The following is a 14,814-nucleotide window of genomic DNA, read 5'->3' as shown; positions in this document are numbered from 1 at the left end:
CTTTCCAGCCACTCTGCCCCAAGCCTGCAGCGTTGTATGAGGCTGCTACACAGACAGATATGCAGCACTTGGTGCAGCCATGGGCACCCTCCAGTGTACCAGCATCACCGGGGGAGAACAGCAAGAGCCAGCAACAGCAGACAGAAGTGGAAAAAAGCTACATACATCCTAGACTGTGGGAACAGGTCAGATTCAAGAGTGCTGAAAGAGCTGTCTGATGCAGTAGTGAGCTCACTGTCCATTATATGTGACAAGCCATGCTGATCAGTGGACCTTCTTAACTTCTTTGAAGAGAATAAATGCTACACTCCAAGAAAGGCAAGAAGGAAGATCCTGAGAACTACAGGTTGGTTGGCCTCACCTCAGCCTCTGGGAAGACTTACTCTCAATCACGTGAGGGAAGATGCTGGAAACAGGCAACAGTAAGGTTACTGGGATACTTCCAGGCAGTAACTTCTAACATTACTATCACCCCTGTTCATTTGCTTATGCAAGAAACATGTTTCCTTGCAGAACACAAAGAAAAACTGTTTCTCTGTGAGGAAGGAGCTCTGAGCATCAGACAAAAGCTCTCCGCATCAGACTTAAATTTTGCTACTTTTTAGTTACCTGAAAGTCACCACCTTTAGTTACCTGAGGCATAATGTTAGCTGCCAGAAGAGCATCGAGAAGCCTTTCATAGTAGTTCAGGCCCTTTTCATTGATGTGACTGATGGTCCCATCTGGGAGAACGCGAGACCAGGAGATGGAAAAGCGATAGTGAGACACCTTCAGGCTTTTCAGCATTTCCACATCCTCTTCAATCTTGTGGTAGCTGTCACAGGCTACATCTCCAGTGTCACCATTGCTGATCTTCAAGGGAGTGTGAGCATATTTGTCCCAAATGCTAAGTCCTTTCCCATCTGCTCTCCAACCTCCCTCAATCTGTAATTGAAGATGGGAGGGTGGAATTGTTAGCAGCCCAAATACTTGGCCCAGCAAAGGATTCAGCCTCTTAGTCTTTGTGGCACTACACAATCTTTCGGCTTATCAGTTTAAGACTGGAACAGCAATGTTTTTGCTGCACCCAGTGAGTAAGACCTCTTGGGCCTCAAGGCAAGATCACAGTATCACAGTATCATCAGGGTTGGAAGAGACCTCACAGATCATCAAGTCTCCAACCCTTTACCACAGAGCTCAAGGCTAGACCATGGCACCAAGTGCCACATCCAACCTTGCCTTGAGCAGCCCCAGGGACGGCGACTCCACCACCTCCCCGGGCAGCCCATTCCAGTGTCCAATGACTCTCTCAGTGAAGAACTTTCTCCTCACCTCCAGCCTAAATCTCCCCTGGCACAGCCTGAGGCTGTGTCCTCTTGTTCTGGTGCTGGCCACCTGAGAGAAGAGAGCAACCTCCTCCTGGCCACAACCACCTCTCAGGTAGTTGCAGACAGCAATAAGGTCACCCCTGAGCCTCCTCTTCTCCAGGCTAAACAATCCCAGCTCCCTCAGCCTCTCCTCGTAGGGCTGTGCTCAAGGCCTCTCACCAGCCTCGTCACCCTTCTCTGGACACGCTCAAGCATCTCAATGTCCCTCCTAAACTGGGGGGCCCAGAACTGAACACAGTACTCAAGGTGTGGTCTAACCAGTGCAGAGTACAGGGGCACTGTACAAGCAAAGCACAAAGGCACAGAGCACAGGTGTTGTTTCAGTTCACCTGCTGCTCTGCGTTGGCTGGCTCTTGTGAATGATGTAGTCCCAGTCCTGGTAGTATAACCATGCCTTTAAACATCTCCAAGCTCCTCCCTTTTACGTCAGATGTTACACTAACCCTCAATTACATTAAAACCTAAGTGTTACAAAAGCTCTAAGTGTCTTATCCAAAACAAATGATCTGTCTGCAGATACTACAGGAATCCATCTGGCTCCTAACCTGATATGCTGCAGTTGCCACACTCCACACAAAGTTCTTTGGAAACTCTCCATACAAGAATTGATCTTCTTCCAGCAGTGGGATACCATTATTGTGGATGATCTCTGCGTAGTACACAGCAGAGCGCTTCGGGGTTCTTGGCCTGTTGGGATTGTCAAAATCAACCTGGTGCAACCCAAATCTTAGCTCATAACCATTCAGCCATTCAAAGCTATCCATAAGAGACCATGCATTGTAGCCTTTCAGATTAACACCATCCAACTTGTAAGCTGAAAGAACAGAAATAAATGAAGAGCACCATCAGTGGTAGAATCACACATTAAATGAGCCACAAGGCATTCATATGCAAGCAGTTAAGACATTTCTAGCTTCATAAAGCTGGCACTGGTCAACTAAGATCAAAAGACTCTTCACAGCTGGAGAATACAAAGTGCAAACAGTCATGCAGGGCAGATTACAAAAAGAAACACTACACTTAAATTGTGTTCAGGATATTTAAAGACTGGTATCGACCACTTCTAAAAACTCCTCTTCAGAGGAATAAAGTAAGCAGAAAACTCAAAAGGAGACACACAACACCAACAGAACAAAATATTGGTACCTTTTAAAGCTTCATCTATGTATGTTTTGTAGTAAAATATCCTGCTGTTGTCATCAACCTCTGATGTGGTCTTTAGCCCCACCCCATTTTCAAGTACATATATTGGGGGGTTTCCATATTCTTCTTTGATCCAGTTCAGTAGCCTCCGCATCCCCCAGGCCACAGCACGGTGGTTTGACAGACCTGAGGAAGGCCAGGAGCTGTCAACTTTTGTTGCAACTTCCTGATCATACTCATAAGAGAAGGGCCTCAACTGGGTTGTTGCGTGGGTTATGATCATGGAGGTGTAGGTGTTGAAGCAGAAGACATCTGCTGTGCCCCTGATGTATTCACGCTCCTCTGCTGTGAAAGCCGGCAGGCGAGACGATGGCAAGTTCTGGAGCTCACTCCTGTTTCCAACTTTCCACTTCATGACATCAGGGTAGTCCCCATTTTTTAAAATTGGGTGTGTAAACCACCCCACCAGAAACTGCAGGTACCTGTCTGCAGCTTCTATGTCCCTGGGGTTGCTTGGTGTCTGTGGCTCAACCCAGTCAATGTTGGGACACAGAGCAATAACCCCTCCCTGACTCGCTCTGTATTTGTCATCATATGTGTGGTAGACCCTGGCATGAGCTTTAAGTAAGATGTGGGCAACCCTGTAGGGAGCACTGCCAGGTTCTTTGATGTTTGGTGGAAATTCTCCAGTGCCATAGCTAGCCCAGGCAATGACTTGGGGTTCATTGAATGTGATCCAGAACTTCACCCTGTCTCCAAAGGTCTGGAAACAAAAGTCTGCAAAACTATCAAACAGGTCAATCAGCTCACTGTTCTCCCAGCCACCAGCATCCTGGAGAGCTTGGGGCAGGTCCCAGTGGTAGAGAGTGACTACTGGAGCAATGTTGTTGGCAACCAGTTTATCAATGAGACGGTTGTAGTGGTCAACTCCATGGCTGTTTACTGAGCTGTTCCTTCCGTTGGGGAAAATCCGAGGCCAGGACAGGGAGAAACGATAGTTTTTCACCCCTAAGGCTCTCAGCAGGTAAATATCTTCCTCCACCTTGTTGTAACTATCACAAGCTATATCTCCAGTATCATCATTTTTTATATTCCCTGAGACGTGGGTGAAGTTATCCCAAATGCTGGGTCCTTTGCCATCAGCATCCCAACCTCCCTCTATCTGGTAGGCAGAGGAAGACACACCCCACATAAAGTCTTCTGGGAATGTCCCATATAAGTACATGTCCCTTTCAAAGTTTGTTTGAGATGAAAATTTCTTCCAGACAATCTTTGCCTTGGAGGGAACTTCTGAAGCAGGCAAATATGGCAACTTCGATGGCACAGGTTGGTGAAACACCACTGGTGTAGAAGATGTGTCCGAGACTTTGGAAGGGAAACCATTGTTTTCAATAACACTGGAATAGAAAAAAGCAGATGCCTTGGGAGTCCTCGGTCTGTTGCTGTCTTCAAAATTCACATGATGCAGCCCAAATTTTAGCCTGTATCCCACTGGGCCTTCAAAGCCATCAACCAGGGATCGAGCAATATATGACCGAACATCAACGTTATCTTGTTTCACAGCTGTCACCAAAACAGAAGAAGACACAGTGACTCATTTGGACATTTTCTGAACACAGCACAACACAATGTGAGCACCACCACTGAGGGCAACTTGTGATAACCCAAACATCTAAAAATGGTCTTCTAGGCAAAAAACCCACAAATAACAAAATAAGCAATTCATACAATTGAGTTGGAAGGGACCTCCAAAGGTCATCTAGTTCAACCCTATCTGCAGTAAGTAGAGACATCTTCAACTAGATCAGGTTGCCCAGAGCCTAGTCACAGAACCACAGAAATATCCAGGTTAGAAAAGACCCTCAGGATCACCAAGTCCAACCCATACCCCTACTATACAAGATTCACCCTAAACGACATCCCCAAGCACCACATCAAAATTACTTTTAAACACATCCAGTGTTGGTGACTTAATCTCCCTGGGCAGCCCATTCCAATGCCTGGCCACTCTTGCTGTGAAAACAAATTTCCTAATATCTAGTCTAAACCTACCCAGTCACAGCTTGAGGCCATTCTCTCTTGTTTTAGACTGGACGAGGCACTTAGTGCCATGGTCTAGCTGATTGGATAGGGCTGGGTGATAGGTTGGACTGGATGATCTTGGAGGTCTCTTCCAAGCTGTCTGATTCTATTCTATTCTATTCTATTTCTATTCTATTTCTATTCTATTCTATTCTATTCTATTCTATTTCTATTCTATTCTATTCTATTTCTATTCTATTCTATTCTATTTATATTCTATTCTATTCTATTTATATTCTATTCTATTCTAATTACCTCTGAGAAGAGATCAGCACCAGCCTCTTCACAACATCCTTTTGGGTAGCTGTAGACAGCAACGAGGTCTTCCCTCAGTCTCCTCTTTTTCAAGCTAAACAGCTTTGCCTTGGATATCTCCAGGGATGCAGCCTCAACTACCTCCCCGGACAACCTTTTCCAGCATTACATTACCCTCCCCTCCAGACAGGATGAAGTATATGATGTCACACTATATACAAAACAGGCAGCTGACCTCATAGCACCAGGCAAATGCTGAGGTTTTAGAGTTAACCACTGTGGAAGTTGCTACTATTACAAAATCCCAAACTAACATTTCTGCATACCTTTCAGAGCCTCGTTGATATACCGCCGGAAATAACTAACCCGCAGAGTGTCGTTAATCAGATCCCCTGTATCTTCTGTCGGCACACCATTTCCTGCTATGTAAATTGGGATCTTTGTCCCTGTGTATTCCTGGGACACAAACTTCAGCAGGCGCCTTAACCCCCAAGGGACCACATGGATCCAAGAAGAGGCAGCCTGCGGCCAAGAAGGATCTACATGCACGGAGAAGCGCCCGATGCTCTCGTAGCTTGCAGTGCAGGTCTCATCAGTCACAGCACTGACCAGGCGGGAAGTGTAATGGGAAAGACCAAAAAAGTCTGCAGTCCCATTCACCCAGGACTTCTCCTCTTCTGTAAACACAGGCAGCTGGGCAACTGTTGTGGAGCACTGCTGGTTTGTTTCCTGGATCTGAGCCTTCAGGATATCTGGGTAATCGCCATTAACAAATACAGGGTGAGCGAACCAGCCAAGCATGAACTGCAGGTACCTCTCAGAGGCCCTCACGTCCTCAGAGTTGGTTGGAGTCTTGGGTTCAGCCCAATCAGAGTTCAGCACCAGCCCCACCTTCCCCTGTTGCTGAGAACGGTACTTGTTATTGTACAGGTGCCAGACTGTGGCATGAGCCTTGAGAATTGTGTGAGCCACCTGGGAGCAGAAAACAGAGAAGTACATTACACTGCTTTGCACAAGAGATTACTGTCATGTGAGAACATGGTCCCAGGCACAAAGGAAAAAACAAAACAGATAATCATAGCCACAGTGCAGTAGGTTTTGGAAGAAGCAGAAGAACATGACTACCCATCAACACCAGCTTCCAGAACAGAGCGGTAAGATCAAGACCTCTAGCATCCATCAGCTAACCCACTTTTAGCAACTATCATAAATCCAACAAGCAAATGGCTGTCCCAGAAGCCACATTAGGCTTAACACAGATTAAATACAGAACTCATCAGAAGAAAACACAATGGCAGCTGCAGGATCCTAAGTATTTCTGTGTTCCTACCTTGTAAGATGCTACTCCTGGGTCTGTGATTCCTGGTGGATGCTCTCCAGTGCCGTAGCCGGCATAGCTGATAACCCAAGGCTCATGGAAAGTAACCCAGAACTTGATCCTATCCCCAAAAGTGGCAAAGCAGAAGTCTGCATAATTTACAAAAGCATCTATGATACTGTCATTCTGCCAGCCACCAAGAACCTGGAGAGCTTGTGGAAGGTCCCAGTGGAACAGAGTCACCATGGGCTCAATGTTAGACTCTAGCAAACGGTTAATTAATTGGTTGTAATAATCAACACCCTTGGAGTTGATGGTCTTGGTGGTGCCAGCAGGGAGAATTCTAGGCCAGGATAAAGAAAATTTGTACAGCTGGGGTTGGAGACCCCTAAGAAGGTAAACATCATAGCTGGTTTTATAGTAGCTGTCACAAGCCACATCCGCTGTTTGGTTCATGTAGACATGACCTGTGTGCCCAAACTGATCCCAGATGCTCTCTCCTTTCCCATCCTCTGCCCAAGCCCCTTCAATGTTAAAAGCCCCTGTGGATGTGCCCCAGAGGAAACCACTTGGGAAAACATCTTGCAGAAAAGAATCCCTCTCCAGTTCAGTCTCTTTAGCAAACATTTCCCAAACTGTTTGATAGGAGGAGCGAGAGGTGGGAACAGCATCTTGGTCCTCCCGCAGAGCATTTGCTTTGCTGGAAATAGAACAAAAGGAAGTTAAAATCTCTGAGATGGATGCCACTACCACAGAACTTGCAAACACAAAGGATAAAAGAATTAGTTGCTTTCCATTCAGCTGACATGCCACTTAAGAGTGCAATTCCTTTGTCACCTGGTCAGCCAGCCAGCAGATGAAGGTGGACTGCAACAAGCTAACCACAGAGCAGCTCAAGAGCTATACAGCCAATGCGTTCTTTGCATTCTCATGGCAGTTTCCACAGCATGAACTAAACCAAATCGACCTTGCTTCTGTAACCCTTAGCATCTCCCTGCACAATGACATCCACATTTCTGAAGGTACAACTGCTTCCTCTCCTAGGAAAGTTTATTTTAATTTTAAACGGCTTTGCTCTTGAAAAGAACAGAAGCCTTGCAAAAGTACTTGTTACTACTGGCTTGAAGGTGCAATCTGGGCTGGGGAATCAAGGATGAGAGAGCGGAAGATCTCTCGCCTGTGGAAGATCACATCACCTGTAGCAGTAGGATAGTGTGACAGTTTGGGTGTTACCTACCCCCCCACACTCTTAGGAAATCACCCAGACTAGACTCAGCCAGCTGGAAATTAAGAAATGAAGGTTTATATTTACAGCTTAGCACAATATACAAGCAGATATTTACAATATATAGAGAAATATACAAGTTAAAGGTAATACAGAAGCACAACACCCTTCCCAGAAACCAGAGTCCCCAGGAGGGGTTCCCTTCCACCTCCTTTCCACCCCTATACCTTATCCAAGAGTTTGCCTTACATGCAAGGTGAGATCGGAGGATCGGCAAGGGAGGGTAGAAAGCAGAAGGATTAGTTACACAGAAGCAGCCCAAGGAGAAAAAGTACAGGCTCCCAGAGACCCACATTGACTGCCTTATCTATCTTTATGTTCTTGTTTTTATACATCTCGGCAAGCCTATGAGTGAAGTAGACAGGACCACTGTTTCCTTTCCACAGTCTATAATCTAATTTCTCTAATTAAAATATTCCAGTTAACCTCAAACTAGCACAGATAGAGGATTGTGCGTAACAGCAAGAAACTGGGGTCAGCAAAAAAGCCATTCCTTTCCAGCTCTTTCAGCAGCTAACAGCAGACTTTACCACTAAAACTGCCTTGGGTTTGCCTGCACATAGGGGTCTAGAGTGCACTATTTTAATACTATCTGATTTAAGGGACAAAACTGTACCTTAAAATGCGAGGTGAGAAGTCCAATAACTCATTAACATCAGTTCCAATTATTAGTGTCTTGTCTTTACTAATAGCTGGAAATAAAGAAATGGTAGGTGATGGGCTTAGTCACAACTCAGATGTCACACACTGCATGACACTACTTGGACATACAATTTCACCTTTTAGAAAGATGGTGCCTTTCTTAACTAACAGCTATTTTTCTCAGACCCAATACATTGGGTTTCCATTGGAGATTTACAGTGTCATGTTAAAAAATGACCACAGAATCATTTAGGTTGGAAATACCTTTAGGATCTATTCCAACCATTTCCAACACAGTGAAATCCATGCTAAATCACATCTACATGTCTTTTAATCCCTATAGGGATGGTGACTACCACTTCCCTGGGCAGCCTGTTCCAAAGCTTGGCAACCCTTTTGGTGAAAAGATTTTTCCTAATCTCCAGTTTAACCTCTTTTGGCACAACTTGAGTCTAATGAAAATGATTAAAAGCTTGGAGGAAGATTTCCTGCTTCCTTTCCTTTTGCACTCACAATTTACCCTTAAACTTCCAAGAAGGCTAAGAAAGCCGCCATAAAGTTAATTCATCTGACATTAGTGGTCTGGATGATTTTGAATTTCCTCTATATTTGCCATTCAAATGATAGCTAAAAACCTCTCCTTCTTCTTACAATATGTCACTTACCAGTGAAAACGGCAGCTACTGGTATGGAAGGATTCTCTTCCACGGAATCACAATCAAGGAACTTTAGACTGAAAATCAAGATCTGTGTGTCTTTCCAGACATTCTGCAAAACCAGAGACATCTATGAAAAGAAGCACCAGGCAGACAGCAAAAGCATGCTCTTGGCATTTGTTGCTTTTAACACAGAACAGGAAATACCTAGAGGAATGGTGATAAAGTTCTACAAAGTTGAATTCATAGATCTGCAGAGTAACCATAAAATACCACCCATTCTTTCCCTCTGATACAAAAAAGCCCAAATCAAACCAAACCAAAACCTCCAGAAACGTTCAGCGTTTGACTTCTCACTGGACAGGAACTATGGCCTGTTTTGAAAGATTACTTGCTTAGAACTTGTTGCCATAAATGTTTGATCCACTTTAGCTTTTTATAGTAACTGCAGCATGCTGGGACCCTCAAGAGAAGGAGTTGCATGGGTAGTATTATTCTGTGACTCAGTTGCTGGGTGACTCATTTTAAGAATGCACTTCAACCATCTGAGACTAAAAACCAGGTACTAGTCTGTGGCACCACTGACATTGCACATGGAATACAACTCATCCTTGTGAACATTTCTAGCACTTCCTCTACTGATAAGAATTGTGAAGCTTGGTAGTACCATTGCAGAACCCATGCTAGAATAAAACAGTGCCTTTTTTGTGTAAAGGTACTACCCTAACAGCTTATAAACTACTTAAGATATGAAAGAGAAGGTTTTCCATTCCTGGACAAAAGAATGAAGCCATTCCAGTTGTTAACAGATCAATGATGAGCATTGACCAAGGTGATCCTTTCCAGCACTTTCAAGCACCTGTTTTTAGTCAGAATAACAGAGAAATGAGCAGTATGCAGCTGTTTCCTAATGTGGCTGCTGTCTGAGCTATGCACAACAAATCAGAACTGTTTTAGACACACATAAAGAAACATGAAATTCCCCTTCTATTTATGGTCTGTGGTCTGCTTCTAAAAATTATAACACAGTGCATAATATTACCTGGAATTCACTCAATTTCTTGTAGAAGTCTGTTTCATTTCCACAGTAGTACTGGAGGTTGAGAGACAGAAAGTCTACTGAATCCTGGAAACAAGAAAGGGAAAAGAATCATCCTGGAGTAAAATGTCCTTTTTTGCATGTATTATGTTAAAAGCACATAAAAATACAGAATGTTTGATAAAACCATTTGCTGGAGTAAAAAGCCATACAGCTATATGACAGCCCTGGATAATTTAATGAGTACAAACTAGAATGGGAAGATACAAACTGCATGGGAAAATGCATTTTGTATCTCTTCTTATTAACAAGGTAAAATTTAAACAGCTAAATTAAATTCTATGACTATCCTATGAATTTAATATTAATGATTTACAGTTGATTTTTTAATTAGTAAGACTATCAATGTTTAATGAGACAGAGAAACTTTTGTATCTCTGTGGTTCACGTAAGTCTCATCAATTATCCCTTGAGGAAAGTCCACTTCAGAAGCCTCTAATCATTCCAGACTGCATCCCACTGGAATCATTAAGCTTGAAGGAACAGATCATATTGTTTTATTAAACCACCTGAAAACACTGATAAGCTCTGTTTATTTTTCAGTCCAAAGTTTTTTCAAGTTCAGCCACCTCATTTTATCTAACAGTGTTCCTCTACCCACAAATCACACCTTGAGATGTCATGTCTTAAACATTGCTTACCCTCCTGCTATAGTTTAAAGATTTGTGAAGCCAAGCAAAAAAAACCTGCACTGTTGTTTGTTCCCTGTATCCTGTATGAACATCCTCTAGGTAAAGACAAACACTAATAGAGATTTTAGCCTTTAAATAAGGGATTTATCAGAGATGTATCCAATGGAGGGCTATGAGGATGATGAAGGGACTGGAACGCCTGTCTGATGAGGAAAGAGTGAGAGACCTGCAGCTGTTTAGTCTGGAGAAAAAGAGACTGAGAAGAAATCTCATTTAGTTTACAAATACCTTAAAGGTGAGCATCAAGAAGGGGCCAGGGCCAGACTCTTTTCAATGGAGCACAGAAGTTTCACTTCAACATGAGGAAAAACTTCTTTACTGTAAGGGTGATGGAGCACTGGAACAGGCTTCTGAGAAGGGGTTGTGAAGTCTCCTTCTCTGGAGCCTTTCAAGACCTGTCTGGATGAGTTCCTGTGTGACCTGCCCAAGGTGATCCTGCTTTGGCAGGGGCTTTGGGCTCAATGATCTCCAGAGGTCCTTTCCTACCATTCTATGATTCTATGATCTTTGTAGTGATTTTGTTCTCCTCATACTGTGCCATCTAGTCAATTTTTATCACAGCTCAGTCTGTTTTGTTGTAGTAAGTAGCTTTTTTCAAACAGCAGTTATTTGAAATAAAGTATCTATTTCTTTGATGATACATTAAGTTGACTGGCAAAGAAAACGACAGTGGGAACTCTTTTTGCAGACACCTTGTCATTTAAGTATATAAATTGCTAAAGCAGCCAATTATGAGAGCAAATGGATCCATATCTCTTAATCAAGAAGTCAAGAAAGGATGTTGAAACCATTTTTAAAATCAGTGAGTTTCATATAATCAAACTAATCAAATAAGTACAATTTACCCAAGTGGCTGATCAGTCAATTTGCTAAGTTTTTATATAACTGGCAGTAGGTCACTTGATCCTGTACATAAAAATCAAGTTAAATTTACATCATGTTGGAATTAATTTCCATGATGGTGTTACCTGAAGAGAAACTGAAAGCAATTCCAAGGAAGAACGATCCAAAACATGACCCGCTCCTAAAGCAATGGACAGCTTTCCACCTTCAAAAAATGAGGCTATGAGCAATATGTTAAGGATAAATTTCAAGACATTGGTTCACTGCAGGTTTTGGTTTAAACCAATTCAAACATTTTTGAAGATGTGGAACATGAGACAGTGCTGTAGTGGTTTGGGTGTTCCCTGCCCCCCTATACTTTGCAAATCACCCAGACTAGACTCAGCCAGCTCTGAAAATCTGAATGAAGCTTATATTTATAGCTTAGCACAATATACAAGCAGATATTTACAGCATATACAGAAATATACAAGGAAAAAGGTAATATAGAAACCACAACAGCCCTCCCAGAAACCTGAGTCCCCAGGAGGGGCTCACAACCACCCCTTCACCTTCTTCCCCCCCCCCCTCTCAACCTTACCCCAGTCCCAAGAAAGAATGGAGGTTTGGCCAGGGGGTTAGGAAGCAAAGTGGATTAATCAGAAAAATAGCAGAGAGGCTAGAGAGAAATGCAACTCGGAGCTCCCCAGCAGAAGTGCCCTATCTATGTTTGGGTTCTTGTATCTCTCAGTAAGCATATAAATGAAGTAGACATCATTCTGTTTTCCTTTTCACAGCCTATAATCTAGTTCTTCTCACCAAAACATTCTAGCTAGCTTCAAACTAGCACAAGTGCCCTTGGGAGCTGATTTCAGAATATATACTATGATTTCAATGGAGCTGAAGAAGATAGAATTTTAAAAGTAGAGTTTAATACATCTTGTCTAATTATGATAGCTCTTGTAGAATCATTACAGTTGGAAAAGACCTTAAAGATCATCAAGTCCAACCATAATCCAACTACCATGACCACTAAACTATATCCTGAAGTGCCACATTGACACCCTTCTTGAAGACCTCCAGGGATGGTGACTCTACCTCCTGCCTGGGCATGCCTCACCACTCCCTCAGTGAAGTTTTCCTTAATCTCCAATCTAAACCTCCCCTGGCACAACTTAAGCCCATTTTCTCTCATGCTGTCATTAGTTACTTAGGAGAAGAGACCAACACCAGGCTCACTACCACCTCCTTTCAGGTAGTTGTACTGCTGTTGCTTGCAGGAAGGTGGAGCTCAGGTGCAGCTGTCCCATGGGTGCCCTTCCACTCCATGCATGCTTACAAGTAACATCTTTCAATTTTCATGACTTTGTGGTGGTTCTGTAGCAGTTTGTTTTTTTTCTTTTAATCCATCTTGTGGAGGATGCTACTGGAATGCTGGGAACTTGTGGGGGACAGATAATGCATGATGGAAGCTGAACAAAGTATTCCTGACAAATGCAAGAATTAACTAACTGGGAAAAATGAAAAATTACAATGACTCAGCCAGCCCTACTGGTTCTTCCAGGGACAGGAAGGCTCCAAGCCCAAAGAAGGCAGACTGGAGGGGACAGCTGCTTAGAAAATCCCAGGTACTCATCAAAGAAGAGATGAAATTCTCTTGCTCTGTTTAACACAGGTGGAGTTAATTATTTTAAAACCCTAGCATCTGCAAGAAGGGAATTCAAACAAAGGACACTGCAGACTTCCTCACTGTACTATTATCTCTCAAGACACTTCTTATGCCTTGTTCCTCTGTAGTCTGAAGATACATTTCAGGAAATCTTTAGTTTTTCCTCTGTGAGCCAGAAAGAAATAGACAAAAAACTATTAGCTATCAAATAGCTTGATAATTTTGGCTTTGTTATTGTAGACAGGAAAAACAAAAGAACTTTAATCTGTAACTGATAATTACACTAAAAAAGCATACATTTTGTTTCCTGTTGCTTTAATTAAACTTTTAGATTAGCTTTTAGAAGTCAGTCATTTCCCATTGATGAAATGCATCTTTTTACACCATGATCAGTTCTCTTTAAGTGGATTTTGTCAAGATATTTGCAGAGATTTCCACCTTTTGGGCAGAAGGCTGATGGTTGAATTCATCCTGATTCTTCAGCTAGATCTGGACCTCCAAAGCTGTGATCCCTGGGAACATATCATGCCCTAATGAAAAAGTCCCTATCATACAGAAGATGTTACAGGACAGTCACTGGCTGATGGAATGATCTTCCTCTCTTAGCTGAAATGGTATGAGTTGCAATCCCAGTTTTCAATGGCATTGAAATACAGCTCTGAAAACGAGCTGACTGGCAGGAATCAAAGATTCTTTCAAGTCTTTTATTACACAGTACATTTGAAGTCTGGTGTATGAACAGTATGAGTCTACAAGATCATTAGGGACATCTGGTCTTTGAAATAAGACCACATGGACAACAGCCCTCAGAGAAAAAAGCATATCAAATAAAATGTTTGGCTTTGCAGTACTAGTTTCTGGTGTTCAGATTAACTAGAGGCTCTTTAATACTGTCCTGACAATTAAATGATTAACTATGCACATATACACAGCTACTTTGGCTACCATCTCATGTAAAATGTGATTATCACTAAATTATAGAACAATTACCAAAGCAAGGATTTGAAGGAACCGAATTCTGAGAGCTCTGACAGCTCACAGATTGCACCTAGCAGCTGCCCCTCACAAAACACTTGTGAAGAAAGTCACACCATAAAGTCCCTCTTCCCACTCTCCTTACCTGCCAGTGAGTATTTCTCGTGGTAGGTGGTGTAAGCTCTTTCATGAGCAGCAGCTAAGGCCTGGGCTTGGTGCTGGGTGTCTTCATAGGGCAGGCTCTTAAGAACCTCTGGCAGGTCACTGAAGGTGAGCCACATACTGACCAGGTCCCCAAACACACGGAAGCTGAACTCTGCATACTGCAGGAAGAGGTCAGCAAAAGCAGTGGCTTTCCCACCTGTGGCCTGTGCAGCCACAGCACCAGGGACACACTGGTGATGCAGAACTACCACCGGCCTGAGATCTGCAGCAACCAGCATCCTGAGCAGCTCCTCGTAGCACTGCACTTGAGCTTCATCTGGCTTCCTGGCATCTCCTGTTGGATGAATGCGTGCCCACGGCAGGAAGACTTTGTAGTGTGTCACCCCAATCTCACGAAGGCGGGAGAAGTACTGGGGCAGCTCAAGAGCTGCAAGACCTTGTTGGCACAGGGCACCATGGCCTTCAGATACAGCAGGGCATCCATCTTCTTTGGGTAGGGCTTGGTCCTGCAGATGCAATCTATTTACTAACTCACTGGTTAGAGGTCCAGCAACGGCAATAAAATTTTGAGCAAATTCCCAGTCAATCCCAAAGCTGAGAGACACAAACAGAAAGAAGACGATGGTCTTACAAAGCAGCTCCAT

General features: G+C 43.3%; 1 protein-coding gene across 1 annotated transcript in view; it reads right to left on the bottom strand.

The window, feature by feature from the left end:
- LCT (lactase) overlaps positions 1–14,814 on the bottom strand; it is a 24,238-nt gene extending 9,424 nt beyond the window's left edge. The window contains exons 1-10 of the mRNA XM_064155736.1: positions 14,151–14,814; positions 11,508–11,587; positions 9,791–9,874; positions 8,758–8,860; positions 8,067–8,142; positions 6,178–6,865; positions 5,174–5,819; positions 2,514–4,073; positions 1,913–2,181; positions 634–924 (exon numbers count right to left, since the gene is read on the bottom strand). Coding sequence (XP_064011806.1) covers positions 634–924; positions 1,913–2,181; positions 2,514–4,073; positions 5,174–5,819; positions 6,178–6,865; positions 8,067–8,142; positions 8,758–8,860; positions 9,791–9,874; positions 11,508–11,587; positions 14,151–14,814 — 4,461 coding nt within the window. The remainder of the gene's footprint in view (positions 1–633; positions 925–1,912; positions 2,182–2,513; positions 4,074–5,173; positions 5,820–6,177; positions 6,866–8,066; positions 8,143–8,757; positions 8,861–9,790; positions 9,875–11,507; positions 11,588–14,150) is intronic.

This window comes from Pogoniulus pusillus, chromosome 2 (assembly GCF_015220805.1).
Source record: "Pogoniulus pusillus isolate bPogPus1 chromosome 2, bPogPus1.pri, whole genome shotgun sequence".
Lineage (NCBI taxonomy): Eukaryota > Metazoa > Chordata > Aves > Piciformes > Lybiidae > Pogoniulus > Pogoniulus pusillus.
This window is presented reverse-complemented; position numbering and strand designations above follow the sequence as displayed.